This window comes from Salmo trutta, chromosome 27 (genome assembly GCF_901001165.1).
Source record: "Salmo trutta chromosome 27, fSalTru1.1, whole genome shotgun sequence".
In the NCBI taxonomy this organism is placed as follows: Eukaryota; Metazoa; Chordata; class Actinopteri; order Salmoniformes; family Salmonidae; genus Salmo; species Salmo trutta.
Window position 1 is genome coordinate 30,455,419 of NC_042983.1, and position 19,250 is coordinate 30,474,668.

Sequence of the window (19,250 nt, forward strand, 5' to 3'; positions counted from 1 at the left end):
GACGGAAACTTGGACCTATGGGGACATTCTGGATTCTGATATTAATATTGAGGGTTATAATGTGTTTAGAGCTGACAGACAGAGTAGAGGTGGTAGACTGATCATTCTTCAAAAATATATTTTGCTGTCTCTTTACTGAAATGTTTTTTTTTTTTGCTACCATATTTAAGCCTTTTGTCTGGAGAAAAATGTATCCATAACTGTTGTAGGGGTTGACCGACCTCCCTCTGCTAACCTTTGTGTACTCGAGGAGTTAACTAGTTGTCTTCTTTTACTAAATCAGAAATTATCCTGGGTGACTTAAATTATGATTGGGAAATGCATTCTTCAGACAATCTAAAATACATTTGTAATGAACTTAACCTAACCCAGCTGATGACTAAGCCTACACAGCACAACCCTAAAGACCCTTCAACGTAAACTCTGATTGATCTTATTTTAATGACCAAAGAAATATGTTTTAACTGGTGTCTTCGCCCAAGACATTAGTGACCTTTTCCCAGTTGTTTGTGTTAGATGTGAGAATACAAAAAATGTAAGCCTCGTGTCATCACAAACAGGAACTTTAAAACGTAAGTGAACAAGCTTTTTTTCACATGATCTTTATTTTAGTAACCTTGATTGTATTTCAGCAATCCCTGAGCCTGATTTAGCTTTGTCTTCAATACTATTGTGGATAATCATGTTCCCTTCATAAAATTAAGGGTTGAAGGTAGATTGAATGCCTGGTACACTCCGGAATTATCAGAAGTCATTCATAAAAGAGATGATGCTTGGGTCAAGGCCAGGAACATAGACTTAGGCCCAGACTGGCAATTGTTTAAGCAACTGAGGAATCATTGTGTAAGACAAATCAGAAAGGCTAAATCTGATTATTATGTTTTATTTATTTATTTAACCTTTATTTAACTGGGCAAGTCAGTTAAGAACAAATTCTTATTTTCAATGACGGCCTACCCCGGCTAAACCCAGACAATGCTGGGCCAATTGTGCGCCGCCCTATGGGACTCCCAATCACAGCCGGATGTGACACAGCCTGGATTTGAACCAGGGACTGTAGTGACACCTCTTGCACTGAGATATAGTGCCTTAGAACGCTGCGCCACTTGGGAGCATTATGTAACCACTCTTTTGGATTGTAATGGGAACCTGGCTAAATTCTGGAAAACTGTAAAATCCCTGATGGGTCTGCTTCCTCTCTGCCACAAAAAATGTTTTCAGACACTGGCCTCATTAAGGGAAAAAATGACATCATTGATGCATTTAATTACCATTTTATTTCAGCGGACTGTCTCTTTTGAAATAACTTCTAAGCCTATTCACAATGATATTGTGCTGGATGCTGATAGGGGAAATTTGGTGAATGTTCAGAGAAATGATAGTCAAAGCTTTTCTTTTATGCTATTTACAGAAGAAAAAAGTCCTGGATGCTTTACTAGCAATAGACAACAAGAAATCCACAGGGGCTGACCAATTGGATCCTGGTCTGCTCAATAACCCACATTTTTTTATTTAACATTGTTATCAGGAAATATTCCAAAAGTATGGAAATCAGTTCTTGTGCTGCCACTCCATCAGGACGGGGATAGTAGTGATCTTAATCATTATCTACCTATTTCAAGGCTTCCTTGTCTAGCTAAATGTACTGTTGTGGAAATTCTTACACAGGGACACTCAAAGTCAATCTTAAATGAATCATTGTTTATTGTCAGCACGCTGGAGAGGTTCCAAGAAGCTTGATGAACATCTGTCAAGAGCTCTAATGGGGCAGTCCCGTTAGTTCCCTTATATACTGACAAGTCATATTTGCATGATTTAGCTTATTCATAATGAATTAATCATTAACATTTGCTTCATTCATGTGACCGACCAATACCTCACAAGGCTTCTTCTCTTTAAGCTGAGACCTTCAAACTGAGATGTCTTTCGTTCTCAAAACAAGGTCTGGGCGTACTACCAAATTGCAGATACTGATAAGTGAGGATTCGTTCAATCAGTCACTTGCATGAAAACAGAAATTGGTTATTAGAACAGCACATGAATAGAAGACAGAAATGAGTTATTAGAAAAGCACAAGTATAACATTTCCATCACAGTACTTTGCTCTTTTGTATTTTAGAAATGTATTTTGAATGTAAACTAATCAGGGTTTATGCCTGGGCATAGCACTATTACAGCAACCAGTTAATGATCTTGTCCATGCTTTAGACACTAAAATCAAATGTTCTGCTTTGTTTGTGGACCTGTCAAAAGCTTCTGATACTGTTGATCAGGCTATTTTATTGAATAAGTTGTCCTCGATAGGCCTGAGCTCTGACGCCTGTTCATGGTTTTATGATTATCTTAGTGACAGAACTCAGGCCATCGTGATTAATGGGTTCAAGTCTGAATTTTTTTAAGATTTTGGAACCTGTTCTCTTCACTATTTATATAAATACCATTAGTCAATCTGTTAAAAATTGTAAACTTAATCTACATGCGGCTGATACTATTATGTATTCTATGGCCCCTAACTGTAGATCCGGTCTGTGTCAAAACTACTGTCAAATTTTCTAAGTTTGCAGGAATCCCTTGCTGATTTAAAACTTGTGCTTAATAGGGGCAAAACCAAATACACGTTGTTTTTAAACTCTCGTAAGTATGTTTCAGATGATCTACATGTTCACTCATTAGATGGTTCTCCAATTGAATGTGTTCCCGCATATAAATAATTACGTGTTTCGATTTATATGGATTTGACGTTTTAAAAAACATATAGATGAGCTGGTTAAGAAGCTAAGATTTAGTTGACTTTTTCTACAGAAACAGATCGTGCCTTTCTCTAAGCAGTAGGAAGCAGATTATTCAGTCAACCTTTTTATTTGTTCTTGATTACGGTGATATTATTTATCAAGGCGCAGCTGCTACTATTCTAAAACCTTTGGATGCCATCTACCATAGTGCCCTTCGTTTTGTTACAGATGATAGTTTTGATACTCATCACTGCATCCTGTATCAAAAGGTTGGCTGGACTTTGCTAAAAGACGCATTACTTCCTTCGTGTTTACAAGGCCCTTAGAGAAGTAACAACCTGTTACTTATCTAACTTTGCTGTTGAAGTATATACACCTGAGTTGCCTAACCTGTTCACAGGATTGGTTAACTCTTGATGTTCAAATCAAATCAAATCAAAAATCAAATCAAATCAAATCAAATTTATTTATATAGCCCTTAGTACATCAGCTGAAATCTCAAAGTGCTGTACAGAAACCCAGCCTAAAACCCCAAACAGCAAGCAATGCATGTGAAAGAAGCACGGTGGCTGGGAAAAACTCCCTAGGAAAAACTCCTGAGAAAGGCCAAAAACCTAGGAAGAAACCTAGAGAGGAACCAGGCTATGAGGGGTGGCCAGTCCTCTTCTGGCTGTGCCGGGTGGATATTATAACAGAACATGGTCAAGATGTTAAAATGTTCGTAAATGACCAGCATGGTCAAATAATAATAATCATAGTAATTGTCGAGGGTGCAACAAGCACGTCCGGTGAACAGGTCAGGGTTCTGTAGCCGCAGGCAGAACAGTTGAAACTGGAGCAGCAGCATGGCCAGGTGGACTGGGGACAGCAAGGAGTCATCATGCCAGGTAGTCCTGAGGCATGGTCCTAGGGCTCAGGTCCTCCGAGAGAAAGAAAGAAAGAAAGAGAGAAAGAGAGAATTAGAGAGAGCATATTTACATTCACACAGGACACCGGATAAGACAAGAGAATACTCCAGATGTAACAGACTGACCCTAGCTCCCCGACACATAAACTACTGCAGCATAAATACTGGAGGCTGAGACAGGAGGGATCAGAAGACACTGTGGCCCCATCTGATGATACCACCGGACAGGGCCAAACAGGCAGGATATAACCCCACCCACTTTGCCAAAGCACAGCCCCCACACCACTAGAGGGATATCTACAACCACCAACTTACCGTCCGAAGACAAGGCCGAGTATAGCCCACAAAGATCTCCGCCACGGCACAACCCAAGGGGGGGGCGCCAACCCAGACAGGAAGACCACGTCAGTGGCTCAACCTACTCAAGTGACGCACCCCTCCCATGGACGGCATGGAAGCACACCAGTAAGTCAGTGACTCAGCCCCTGTAAAAGGGTTAGAGGCAGAGAATCCCAGTGGGAAGAGGGGAACCGACAAGGCAGAGACAGCAAGGGCGGTTCGTTGCTCCAGCCTTTCCATTCACCTTCACACTCCTGGGCCAGACTATACTTAATCATAGGACCTACTGAAGAGATAAGTCTTCAGTAAAGACTTAAAGGTTGAGACTGAGTCTGCGTCTCTCACATGGGTAGGCAGACCATTCCATAAAAATGGAGCTCTATAGGAGAAAGCCCTACCTCCAGCCGTTTGCTTAGAAATTCTAGGGACAATTAGGAGGCCTGCGTCTTGTGACCGTAGCGTACGTGTAGGTATGTACGGCAGGACCAAATCGGAAAGATAGGTAGGAGCAAGCCCATGTAATGCTTTGTAGGTTAGCAGTAAAACCTTGAAATCAGCCCTTGCCTTAACAGGAAGCCAGTGTAGGGAGGCTAGCACTGGAGTAATATGATCAAATTTTTTGGTTCTAGTCAGGATTCTAGCAGCCGTATTTAGCACTAACTGAAGTTTGTTTAGTGCTTTATCCGGGTAGCCGGAAAGTAGAGCATTGCAGTAGTCGAGCCTAGAAGTAACAAAAGCATGGATTAATTTTTCTGCGTCATTTTTGGACAGAAAGTTTCTGATTTTTGCAATGTTACGTAGATGGAAAAAAGCTGTCCTTGAAGCAGTCTTGATATGTTCTTCAAAAGAGAGATCCTAAGGTTCCTAAGGTCTCCACCGAGCTAGGTAAATCTGCTTTTTACTTTTAATGCATCGTATTGCTGGAACAAACTTATAAATACATTTCATCTTGATGTTCTGGTGCCGTTTGGGCAATTTAAATTATTGATTGGGGACTTATGTGTGTAGGAATGCTGTTTTTCCAGGTGGTTTGTAATGTTTTATTACTGCTTCCCATGACTGGGTTTTCGATTTTAATGTGTGTATGGAAATTGATACAACATAAATATACACAAAATATATATGTATTATACAGGGCCCAATTGAAAAAGAGACCTAGGTCTCAATATGTCTTCCCTGTTAAAAAATATGTAGAATGTATGGTCCTGTTCCTTCTTCCTCTCCAGATGGCCGGATGGGGGTTTGATCCTGGCCCAATAGCAGGGCCTGGCTGGCGCTGGCCCTTAACATGAGCTCATGAGCCCAGGCAGCGGGGGTGTTGCCCTGCAGCAGCCGGATATAGCTGCCCTGGTTCTGGGAAGGAAGGAGAGCATTTTCCTCCGAGAGCACAGGAGTGGGGCTCCATCCACAATCATAACGGGGGGTTTCTGAAGGCACTTTGAAAATCCAACGCACATATCCTCACACCTTCACAAAAGCACAATTTCCGCACACTGTTTTTGCGCTTGAAAATCTAACATGGTCTCGGTAATGAATGACTGTGTGTGTGTGTGTGTGTGTGTGTGTGTGTGTGTGTACGTGTGTGTGACAGCCACTGTGTGAAGGCAGGATACTTCCTGAATGTAGAGCATAGTGTGAGCAGAGCCATTAATATATAGTATACGGCTTGGTGTGAGGTTCTGTTCTCTATTCCGCAGCCACCCCCATGCTTCAGTGGCTTCTCAAAGGAGAAGGGAAAACAATATGTTTTTGTCAAAGACAGAGCGACCTTGTCCATATTGTCCTTTACAGTGTAGCAAATGATTCATCCTGTCATTGGCTCACTCTCCATGTTTAATCATGGGGCTTTACTGTCCACTTTGCACTTTTGTGAGGTGCCAATAATTTGTTATATTCATGTTGATGGTGATGCATACCAGTCTGCCTACTAGTGTGTGCACATTGCATAGTGTTTTACAGTCCATAACTAAGCACATTTAGAATATGCCAGCAGGCATTTATTCTGCCATCAGACAAGACAGATCTCTTTTGCATCAGATGTTTTTTAGAGCTTACACTTTCTCCTGGAAGCATTACAGTCAGGGATAGGGCTTGGGTAGGGTCTCTGTCATTAAATAAGGCACAGTGGCTTTGTTACAGTAATAAGGGACCATCCAGTGGATGCAAATGTTAATGCCGTATTTGTAAGCATAAATGTTAGAGGAGGATGGAAAATGTTCCTATGAAAGCCAGAAATTGTTTGGGAAAGACTGTATTTATTCAATGTTTAGAGCTTTCTTGCAAAATAGTTGATGAGCAAGTTCCATGAGCATGTTAAGGAGTGAATAAGATTATCTTTGTTCGTAGATGTTTGGTGGGAGATCGCTAACTTACCAAAGAGTTCTGTAATTGATTAATAGTGTAGCTAAAGTGGAGGACCTAGTGATAAGCTGGAGCTCCGGGGGTTTTCACAGAAGGCACTGAGACGAAGTGGGCTGCTGATTTATTTGTAGTGAAGAGGCACTTGATGGGAGTTCTGTCTCCAGGAGCCCTAGGATGAAAAAGCCCTGCGATTGTCGCCAAGTTTTTAATTATGGCTTAAAGGTCTCAAAAGGGTGGGAGAAACTCCAACAGTTTCCAGAGGGGCTTTTGAAAACAGACTTAATTGAAGTCAATCGGTTTGGAATGAAACCAGGCTCTGTCTGTCAATTATCCTCCTCATTGTGTTCAGTTTGAAATGAGAAAGAGCCACATCTTCATATGATCCACCCTTGTATCTATCTTTACCAGGAGGAAAGTATATCTAAGCCTCTACGGGATCGGTGTCCCTATACCGGGACGGTTGATGCTAACGTGCGCTAATGTGACTAATTTGTTATTTTTATTAGGATCTCCATTAGCTAACACCGTAACGCTAGCTAATCTTCCTGGGGTCCAACACCAATTAACAAGACCTTACAAACAACCACAAATCAAGACTTCACAAACATTCAACAAGTAGACAATACAGACCATTAAAATACCTGACAGGAAACACATTTAACATTCAGTTGATGCTTTCTATTTCCTCTCCAGTGATATGGTCTATAGCGTAAGATGTTATTTTAGTCTTTTCTTGAAGGTGGATTTACTTTTTGCCTGAGAAATATGGATTGGTAAAGAGTTCCATTCAGCTATGGCTCTGTATAAAACTGTAGATTTATGGTGATTTGTCCTTGCCTGTCTGGTTTGGTGGTTATCGTGTTGCGAGGATGTACTAACTGTCCAGAAAAATACTGTGGTTTAAAAAAAATATAGAACATTCCTAAAAAAAAATATCAGAAGACTGGATAGTAATTTGTTTTCAACGTGAAGCCATGAGACATTCTGATGCATTTGGATAATATTCATACAGATAGAGCAATGAAGAGCTAATCTGGCAGCCCTGTTTTGAGCGATTTTGAGCTTTTTTATATCTTTCTTTGCTGCAGATGACAATATAACTGGACAGTACTCTAAGTGTGATAGGACAAGGAATTTAATCACCGGATTCAGAGTGCTAGATGTTACATACTCTGAACATTTTCTTGTAACAGCAATTCCCTAACCCATCTTAATAACAATATTATCTATGTGTTCTGACCATGATTAAGCTGCGTCGAACATGACGCCTAGTAGTTTCGTTTTTTTCACTTGCTCTACATGCGTTCTATTCATCGACAAATTCAATTGGGGATCATCAGCAAGCATATATCTTGAACCAAATACAATACATTTAGTTTTAGAAATGTTCAACTCCAATTTGTTCATATCAACCCACTCAGACACCATTCTTAGTTCACTGCTCAGTACATATGTTAGCTCATTACATTCTGATGCTGGAGTCATCAGCATACATGACCACTCTTGCTTTATTCTTTACTGAAGGTAAATCATTAGTAAAGATAGAGAAGTGGGCCTAGGCAACTTCCTTGAGGAACACCACAGTATATATCTTTACTGTTTGAAAAGCTACCATTAAAGAACACTTTTTGCCATCTCCAGGATAGATAGCTTTCCATCCAGGATAGAGCTGCAGACTTAAAACCATAACATTTGAGTTTACCTAGTAACAGGTCATGATCAATTACATCAAAAGCAGCACTGAAATCTAGCAACAGTACACCAACTAACTTCCTGTCATCCATACTCTTTAACCAATCATCTGTCGTTTGCGCTAAGACCGTACTCGTAGAATGCCCTTTGTATGCATGCTGGAAACCCGTTATCAGAATGACATTGTAAGTAACAGCAAACTTTCCAGGACATAGACATGTCTTAAATGGGCAGAAAGCTTACATTCTTGTTAATCTAACTACGCTGTCCAATTTACAGTAGCTATTACAGTGAACAAAATACCATGCTATTGTTTGAGGAGAGTGCACAACAACAAAAAACTTAGCACAGCAACTGGTTTGATACATTCACCTCTGAAGGTATATAATTACATTTACATTTTAGTCATTTAGCAGATGCTCTTATCCAGAGTGACTTACAGTGAATGCATACATTTCATACATTATTTTTTTTTTTACTGGCCCCCTGTGGGAATCAAACCCACAACCCTGGCGTTGCAAACACCATGCTCTAACAACTGAGCCACAGGGAAGGCAAATAATGTACTTGCATTCAGTAATCTTGCTCTGATTTGTCATCCTGAGAGTCCCAGAGATAAAATGTAGCATAGTTTTGTTTGATAAAATCAATTTTATATTCAAATGTAGGAACTGGGTTCAACAGTTTGAACCCCTGCTGTCTCTGGCTCCACACCTACCCCGCCCGGCCATCTAGATGTGTGAAAATTAGTGTATAAGCTAATGATCCATCATGTATGACATTCCTGGGAGTGTGTAAACTTACATTTGTAATAGCATATCATTTTTGTATGTTCTCTCTAGTTATTTACTTGAAAATGTATCAATTCGGCACATGTTGCAGACTTGATACAAAATACTGTACAGTATTGCAACTCTTCACTGGATCAATCTGAAATTTTGCACACACACTGCTGCCATCTAGTGTCCAAAATCTAAATTGCGCCTAAATTGAAACATTATATTATGGCCTTTCTCTTGCAGTTCAAAGATGATGGAACAGAAAAAAATAAGAAATCGCATGTTTTTTTTGTTTGTATTATCTTTTACCAGATCAAATGTGTTATTCTCCTTCATTAATTTCTAATTTCCACAAACTTCAAAGTGTTTCCTTTGAAATGGTATCAATAATATGCATATCCTTGCTTCAGGTCTTGAGCTACAGGCAGTTAGATTTGGGTATGTCATTTTAGGCAAATGTTGAAGACAGTGTGATGACATATTCACTGATTAAAACGCACCCGAAAAGGTGATAGCCTACAGTACAGTCGTGGCCAAAAGTTTTGAGAATGACACAAATATGAATTTCCACAAAGTTTGCTGCTTCAGTGTCTGTAGATATTTTTGTCAGATGTTACTATGGAATACTGAAGTATAATTATAAGCATTTCATAAGTGTCAAAGGCTTTTATTGACAATTACATGAAGTTGATGCAAAGAGTCAATATTTGCAGTGTTGACCCTTCTTTTTCAAGACCTCTGCAATCCGCCCTGGCATGCTGTCAATTAACTTCTGGGCCACATCCTGACTGATAGCAGCCCATTCTTGCATAATCAATGCTTGGAGTTTGTCAGAATTATTATTATTTTTTTGTCCACCCGCCTCTTGAGGATTGACCACAAGTTCTCAATGGGATTAGGGTCTGGGGAGTTTCCTGGCCATGGACCCAAAATATCGATGTTTTGTTCCCTGAGCCACTTAGTTATCACTTTTGCCTTATGGCAAGGTGCTCCATCATGCTGGAAAAGGCATTGTTCCTCACCAAAGTGTTCCTGGATGGTTGGGAGAAGTTGCTCTCGGAGGATGTGTTGGTACCATTCTTTATTCATGGCTGTGTTCTTAGGCAAAATTGTTAGTGAGCCCATTCCCTTGGCTGAGAAGCAACCCCACACATGAATGGTCTCAGGATGCTTTACTGTTGGCATGACACAGGACTGATGGTAGCGCTCGCCTTGTCTTCTCCGGACAAGCTTTTTTCCGGATGCCCCAAACAATCGGAAAGGGGATTCATCAGTGACAATGACTTTACCCCAGTCTTCAGCTGTCCAATCCCTGTACCTTTTGCAGAATATCAGTCTGTCCCTGATGTTTTTCCTGAAGAGAAGTGGCTTCTTTGCTGCCCTTCTTGACACCAGGCCATCCTCCAAAAGTCTTGGCCTCACTGTGCGTGCAGATGCACTCACACCTGCCTGCTGCCATTCCTGAGCAAGCTCTGTACTGGTGGTGCCCCGATCCCGCAGCTGAATCAACTTTAGGAGATGGTCCTGGCGCTTGCTGGACTTTCTTGGGCACCCTGAAGCCTTCTTCACAACAATTGAACCGCTCTCCTTGAAGTTCTTGATGATCCGATAAATGGTTGATTTAGGTGCAATCTTACTGGCAGCAATATCCTTGCCTGTGAAGCCCTTTTTGTGCAAAGCAATGATGATGGCACGTGTTTCCTTGAAGATAACCATGGTTGACAGAGGAAGAACAATGATTCTAAGCACCACCCTCCTTTTGAAGCTTCCAGTCTGTTATTCGAACTCAATCAGCATGACAGAGTGATATCCAGCCTTGTCCTCGTCAACACTCACACCTGTGTTAACGAGAGAATCACTGACATGGTGTCAGCTGGTCCTTTTGTGGCAGGGCTGAAATGCAGTGGAAATGTTTTTTCGGGATTCAGTTCTTGCATGGCAAAGAGGGACTTTGCAATTATTTGCAATTCATCTGATCACTCTTCATAACATTCTGGAGAATATGCAAATTGCCATCATACAAACTGAGGCAGTAGACTTTGTGAAAATTGATATTTGTCTCATTCTCAAAACTTTTGGCCATGACTGTACATCTTCATGGTTTCAAAGTGGCATTATTTGGATATGCTAAGTACCAAATTCCTCCTTGACTCTATTGTATTTTCACTCAGAATTGATTGATAAGATTCAGAAAAAATGTTTTGAATGCCAATAACAGTATGGTTTGTTGTTGGAAAATGTTGACACAATGTCGTTGTGTTTGCTGGACATCTACAGACAAAGAGCAATCCTTTGGAGAGTTTAGGAATTGACTGTAATCTCAATCAGGTTTTTCAATGGAAGTCTAGCTAGCTATAGGGCACAGTAAGTGTAGATCAGAGGAGATGAGAACGCAAAGAGAGGCGAGGAGATGAGATATCTGCGACCCAAGAATAGTAAAGCACCCTTTACTGGCTCAAACTGCCAACCAATCAGCCTGTTACCAACTCTTGGTAAAACATTTTGAAAAAAAATGGTGTTTGACGAGATACAAAAAAACGGACATTCAGCACGCTTATAAGGAAGGGCACTCAACATGTACGGCACTTATACAAATGACTGATCATTGGCTGAAAGAAATTGATAATAAGAAGATTGTGGGAGCTGTCTTGTTAGCTTTGATATTATCAATCATCATCTGATGCTGGAAAAATGTATGTGTTATGGCTTTCCATCTCCTGCTATATCGTGGATAGAGAGTTACCTGTCTAGCAGAACACAGAGGGGGTTCTTTTAATGGAAGCCTCGCAACATAATCCGATAGAGTCAGGCATTCCCCAGGGCAGCTGTCTAGGCCCCTTTGAAAAAAGTAATCTATACTAATGACCTGCCACTGGCACCGAGTAAGGCCTGTGTGTCTATGTATGCTGTCAGCTACCACAGCAAGGGAAATCTCTGCAATACTTAACAAAGAGCTGCAGTCAGTTTTAGAATAGGTGGCAAGAAATAAGCTGCACTCTTAGAAAAAAAAGGCGCTATCTAGAACCTAAGAGTGTAGTCCTACATATTTTAAAAACTAAAAGCATTGTATTTGGGACAAATCATTCACTAAACCATAAACCTCTGCTAAATCTTGTAATGAATTATGTGGAAATGGGGCAAGTTGAGGAGACTAAACTGCTTGGCTCAGCCCTGCATTGTAAACTGTCATGGTCAAAATGTATTGATGTAACGGTAGCTAAGATTGGGAGAGGTCTGTCCGTAATAAAGTGCTGCTCTGCTTTCTAGACATCGCTATCAACAAAACAAGTCCAACGGCCCTAGTTTTGTCGCACCTGGACTACTGTCCAGTCATATGGTCAATTGCCACAAAGAGGGACAGAAGCAGCACGGCTGGCCCTTAAATGTTCGCGGAGAGCTAACATTAATAACATGCATGTCAATCTCTCCTGCATCACTACTTGTCTTGCGGTTTAAACTACTAGCACACTGCTCAGACACCCATGCATAACCCACAAGACATGCCACCAGATGTCTCTACACAGTCCCAAAGTCCAGAACAGACAATGGGAAACGCACAGTACTTACACAGAGCCATGGCTACATGGAACTCTATTCCACATCAAGTAACTCATGGAAGCAGTAAAATCAGAGACAAAATAAACAGATAAAACTACACCTTATGGAACAGTGCAGCCTGTGAAGAGGCACACACACAGTCACAGACACATGCACTCTACACACACCTACATTGTAATATTGTTATATTGCTGTATTATGGATGCTGTATTGTAGATATGTTGTGGTAGAGTAGTGTGTAATAATGTGTTGCATTGTAGAGATGCTGTGGTAGAGTAGTGTGTAATAATGTGTTGTATTGTAGATATTTGGTAGATTAGTATGTTATAATGTGTTGTATTGTAGATATGTTGTGTTAGAGTAGTGTGTAATAATGTGTTGTGTGATGTATGGTTTTATTTTGTATGTAATTGCCTTAATCTTGTTTGGAACACAGGAAGAGTCCCTGCTGCAGGGCAGCAGCTAATGGTGAACCGTAATAAAATACAAATCCTTGTGGAGTTGTGGAGGTCCGTCCTATGAATATTTCATGCAAATGAAGGGTGGTCGGCTCACCAGAGTGGAACACTTTATATTGGAAGTGACTCCCTCATCTGATTATGATTGTTATTCAAATGTCACCATTACCATGCTATCCTGCTTGCCACCTTTCTCGCCATCTCAATCTTACCCTTCAAAAAATGATTTGGATGTAAATGGCCTGGTAATTTCTAGAGATCAGGAAATGTTGTTTCACCTGGTATTTTTTATTTTCTTATCTATTTATTTGATTCTGTTTCCCTGAAAGATTTAGCTCTTGCCACTTTTAAAACATGCAAATGCATACTGCTGATTGTCAATCACGATCTTCAAGAACGTTTTATCTCTTGTGCTCTCTCTCTCTCTCTCTCTCTCTCTCTCTCTCGTCATACTCATCTTTGAGCTCACAATAAATTAACAATGTGCTATAAATCGTACTCTTTAGGCTTACTCTTTAACACCGCAATTTATCCAGGAAAGCAATTTATAAAAAATAATATTGATCAAAAACAATGTCAATAACCGCAAGGTGTACTTGATCATGCATGATTAGCGCAGGAGTTGTTCAAGTGAGGCTATAACAGTGTTGTGGATTGACATTGCTTCTACTCTCCCCCCCCCCCCCCCCCATCTTGCCAAAGGTGTAAGTGTAACCTCCATGCTGGCCAGTGTACCTTTCGGGAGGGCAGCCTGCAGTGTGACTGTGAGCACAATACGACGGGCCAGGACTGCACTCGCTGTGAGAGGGGCTTCAAAGCCAAGTCATGGAAACCTGGATCCTACTTACCCACCCCCAACGGATCCCCCAACACCTGTACGTAGCCGACAGCTATACACTTCAAACATCATACTATACCAAAAATACTGTACCAGGCACGTTACTTGATGGATGAAGTAATGGCTGAAAAATGATTTGGGCCATCTGCTCTATACTGCCACAGAGTGGTGCAGCCGAAGCTGTCACATTTCACAGGAGAGAAGTCCGTTAGCATGAGGAATCCTACAGATGTACACTGACACTGTATGCAGAAGCACCCTATTCTATACACAAACTACAGCGGGAATGGGGGCTTGCCGCTTCCAATGACAGATTTGGTGCCTGATGTTCTGTACATTAAGCACTGAAAGCTGAAAAGCCTTCATCTCTTTAAAAAAAATATATATATATAAATAAAGACACTGATTCTCAAAAATAAATGAGTAAATCTCCATTTGTTTCTCTCACTCTCTCTCTTTCTCTGTCTGTCTGTCAGGTGAGGCTGCTGGGACTCTTGGCAGTAAGTAACAATCCTAATCAAACGGGATAGAGCTTGTTATCATTTCTTTTTCATTCTCTGTTCGTATGCCATACTTTAAAAAAATCGTATTTATTGTCTATCATATTATATCATTTATGTCCCTCCCCTGTGGTGTTGTGGTGGGTCCCTTCATGGTAATCACGATGATCACACTCACAACACATTTTTCCACAGTTTTTTATCCCTCAGTGCCGGTCTATAATTCAAATGGGGGAGGGGATTCAAAGTGTTTCAGTGTAACAGGTTTTGTAGATGAGGGCTAGCCCAAGGACATGGTGTGAGAGGGACTGTGAGTGTATGGGGGATCTGTGCAGACCTAAAGATGGAAGATCTTCATTTAAGCCAGATTGCTACAGCAGGACAATAATGCTACAACAACAGGAAATGTAAATTATTATATGGATCATAATTAATGGACATTTTTGTAGGGGTTGATACATTATTTGTAAGGAAAAACCAAGTCTGAAATTTCAAAGTGGAAATTTAACTTCAGAAGACTTTTTAAACCTCAAATGCACTATAAGTTTTACATTTCCTGTGTTGCAGGAAAGTTTTCCTGCAACAGGGTGATCAAATTAAGATCGTACATCTGTATAAGAGATGCTGTACAGCCACAGCTGTGGTGGTGTAACCATATTGTTGAAAGCAAGGTGTTCTCCACAACGGCCAAACAAGTGATGGCTCTGTACATGTCTGTGGCAAGCGCAATCACATAATGGGTTGATTTGATGGTATATCCATGATCTGGATATTCCCATGTTAGTGCATCTGTTGATATAATTTGACTGTTTCTCTCTACCTTCTTGGTGTTGTGCCCTCTCAGCCCCCACAACAGTCCAGCCCCCGCCAACAACCACACCTGCGTTGGCAACTACAGCCAATCCACCCACAGACCAACTGCCCACAGTTACCACTAGTATAGAAGGTAGAGAGAGCAACTATGGTTGGAGTGTCTGACAGCCAGGCAGAGTGCCTGTCTAAAAGGAACATAGGCTGCATCTGAAATGGAACCCTATTGCCTATATAGTGCACTACTACTACAGAATCCTATGGGCCCTGGTAAAAAGTAGTGCACTATGGGCCCGATTCAGACTTAGGAAATGTACGCCTTTCCTACGCTTCTCAGAAGTTGGTATTCAGACGTACCTTTTGTAGCTGCGTAACAGGCTTGCAGGCGTGGTTCCCTTGCGTGCTCTGAATGAATTGAATTAAACTGCTGAAAACCTCCCACTTGCTGGCCAATATAATTTCTAGTGGAGTTTTCATTCAATGAGGTTTTCAGTACATGTATCTAAATCCATCCATTTAATATGGGGTAGCCTACTTTAGTTAGAAAATATATAGGAAAACATTTCAGAATATTACGGATCAATAAAAGTAACGCATGTAGGCCTAAATGCATATTTGTCGCCTTTCAGCACCAATTGGTAGATTTCCAAATATTATTATTTATAAAATAATATTTATATTATTTAGGGTTAGCAAAGTATTTATGAATAAAAAATAAAAAAATTGGAGTGCCTTCATGCACTAAATATATTGGTAAATCAAAAATACAGTGGTTTGATTCATCCATAAAGTTGCCATATTCAATTGTTCAGTCCATTAATTATTGGACGGTGAGAAAGTATACAATAGGGGTTGAACGATAGTCCTATAAATCTACCCTAATAATCCTCACTAATCATGGAACTGTGATGACAACGGTCCAGTCGTTGTGAACCGTGCACCAGGATCCATGTTTAAACTGCTATGTATGGTCTGCATTCCATAATGATTCAAATAGGTTATATTGTTCCATATTATTGCACAACTTGTAATACGTTAGCCACTATTGCTAGCGATCCTCAGGAACAACCACACAAACAGAGGAAAGAAAGGTAAACTAACCATGTACAGTGAGGGGAAAAAAGTATTTGATCCCCTGCTGATTTTGTACGTTTGCCCACTGACAAAGAAATGATCAGTCTATAATTTTAATGGTAGGTTTATTTGAACAGTGAGAGACAGAATAACAACAACAAAATCCAGAAAAACGCATGTCAAAAATGTTGTAAATTGATTTGCATTTTAATGAGGGAAATAAGTATTTGACCCCCTCTCAATCAGAAAGATTTCTGGCTCCCAGGTGTCTTTTATACAGGTAACGAGCTGAGATTAGGAGCACACTCTTAAAGGGAGTGCTCCTAACCGCAGCTTGTTACCTGTAAAAAAGACACCTGTCCACAGAAACAATCAATCAGATTCCAAACTCTCCTCCATGGCCAAGACCAAAGAGCTCTCCAAGGATGTCAGGGACAAGATTGTAGACCTACGCAAGGCTGGAATGGGCTACAAGACCATCGCCAAGCAGCTTGGTGAGAAGGTGACAACAGTTGGTGCGATTATTCGCAAATGGAAGAAACACAAAAGAACTGTCAATCTCCCTCGGCCTGGGGCTCCATGCAAGATCTCACCTCGTGGAGTTGCAATGATCATGAGAACGGTGAGGAATCAGCCCAGAACTACACGGGAGGATCTTGTCAATGATCTCAAGGCAGCTGGGACCATAGTCACCAAGACAACAATTGGTAACACACTACGCCGTGAAGGACTGAAATCCTGCAGCGCCCGCAAGGTCCCCTTGCTCAAGAAAGCACATATACATGCCCGTCTGAAGTTTGCCAATGAACATCTGAATGATTCAGAGGACAACTGGGTGAAAGTGTTGTGGTCAGATCAGACCAAAATGGAGCTCTTTGGCATCAACTCAACTCGCCGTGTTTGGAGGAGGAGGAATGCTGCCTATGACCCCAAGAACAACATCCCCACCATCAAACATGGAGGTGGAAACATTATGCTTTGGGGGTGTTTTTCTGCTAAGGGGACAGGACACCTTCACTGCATCAAAGGGACAATGGACGGGGCCATGTACCGTCAAATCTTGGGTGAGAACCTCCTTCCCTCAGCCAGGGCATTGAAAATGGGTCGTGGGTATTCCAGCATGACAATGACCCAAAACACACAGCCAAGGCAACAAAGGAGAGGCTCAAGAAACCGCACATTAAGGTCCTGGAGTGGCCTAGCCAGTCTCCAGACCTTAATCCCATAGAAAATATGTGGAGGGAGCTGAAGGTTCGAGTTGCCAAACGTCAGCCTCGAAACCTTAATGACTTGGAGAAGATCTGCAAAGAGGAGTGGGACAAAATCCCTCCTGAGATGTGTGCAAACCTGGTGGCCAACTACAAGAAACGCCTGACCTCTGTGATTGCCAACAAGGGTTTTGCCACCAAGTACTAAGTCTGACCCCTCATGTTTTGCAGAGGGGTCAAATACTTATTTCCCTCATTAAAATGCAAATCATTTTATACAATTTTTGACATGAGTTTTTCTGGATTTTTGTTGTTGTTATTCGGTCTCTCACTGTTCAAATAAACCTACCATTAAAATTATAGACTGATCATTTCTTTGTCAGTGGGCAAACGTACAAAATCAGCAGGGGATCGAATCCTTTTTTCCCTCACTGTAATAGAATGTAAGGAAACTAATTCTAAAGTCAGTGACAGTTATAAATGTATGTTGGTATAACTGACGGTGGCTACCGATAATGGCTAGTATTTCTATTTTAAATACAGTGAAAGTCTGGGGATTTATAAAAAATCATGAATCAACTTGGTAGGTTTGGCGCTACACTGTCATTTGCGATAGGCTACAGAAGCCTATTGCTTGGGTCTCCACATTTCATATAAGTTATAAGGCCAGCATTTTATAAACTTCACTGTGGAAAAGGTGATATTCTTCAGTTTGCCACCATGTGACTGGTTTCACATTAATCTCCAGTGATCATATGGTCAAATAGATCTAAAACAATTGTCATCTAAATTTTCAATCCCCTTACCCAAACAGATTACTCATTTACCTAGCTCTTATTAATAGCTCTTATCAAGTTGTAAAATACAGTGCATGGAGAATGATGTTATTTCTATCTGAAAAAATTATGTAGATGATGTTCCACTTGGAACCAACAGGTTGCTCGACCTTATTCATAATTTCATCGTGCATAAAGGTGGTGGAGTGATGAGGGAATTTAAGTCAAGGTCAGAATACGCTATATCTGTAGACACACCTTCATCTGTTTGATCTCCTCCCCCAACGAATAGTGAGGTGAATAGCATGCTATTCTCATGCCTGTTCAAGATCAGACTACACGTTGAGAGAAAATCGCATTAAAAAAGCAGTTACGTTCCATTTAAGCGCACTTACTATAACTCGGGTATATGACAGACACAAGGTGCCATTTCAGACGCACACAGCCTGAGAGCTCATCAACCTCCTGCCTCCTATTGACTTTTAAACCAGAGAACATTTACCAAAGCAGCACATACAGTAGAATGTGTCCCCGGTGCGTTCCTGATGACCAGAAAATGTGTTGTACCGCAAAGCTGAAAGGGAAGTATACTATAGTGTTGACGTAGCACAAAGGCAAAGGAGAAGAGGAGTTGATGAATCTTGGTCATTTAGGTTGTAGTAGTGAAGTGGCTGATTTGAGTATGAGTGTTGTATATCTCACCCATAGTTTTTACCATCCCCACTACAGTAGTTTGTGATGCATACTGGAAAGAATAGAACATATTCATATCTGCATGTGTGTTGTGTTATCAGAGGAGTAAAGATGTCGTAATTTGTAGTAAACATTTTCTGTGCGTGTCTGTCTGTGTGTGTTTGTGTGATGGTTTGCATTCATGCACATTTCTGTTTGTATTTGTATGCATTCATTTCTGTGTGTGCGTGTGAGAGAGAGAATTTGTGCTGAATTATACTTCCATAGAACTGGATCTCCCATAATGCCAGGCTGGACACAGGCCTAGTGATTTCTGACGTGTGCGTGTGTGTGCGTGCGTGCGGCTCAGTAGATTGGAACCACCTCATGGCTCTGTCGACTGCCGTGAAGTGACAAACTCTCACAGGCGCTGAGTGTGAGAGTTTTTACAGCGTGTGTTCCCTGTCAGTAGTGACTTCAAAACCTCACAAGTGAAAATGTCAAATTCAACAATACACTTGCACAGAAGAAATCTTTTAGTTTAGC

The 19,250-nt window shown here is 41.0% G+C and overlaps 1 protein-coding gene across 2 annotated transcripts in view; it reads left to right on the forward strand.

The window, feature by feature from the left end:
* Nucleotides 1–19,250, forward strand: part of ntng2a (netrin g2a) — a 73,725-nt gene that overhangs the window by 36,379 nt on the left and 18,096 nt on the right. For both annotated transcript variants that reach the window (XM_029717776.1, XM_029717775.1), the window contains exons 4-5: nucleotides 13,529–13,701; nucleotides 14,141–14,164. In XM_029717776.1, the coding sequence (XP_029573636.1) occupies nucleotides 13,529–13,701; nucleotides 14,141–14,164 (197 nt within the window). The remainder of the gene's footprint in view (nucleotides 1–13,528; nucleotides 13,702–14,140; nucleotides 14,165–19,250) is intronic.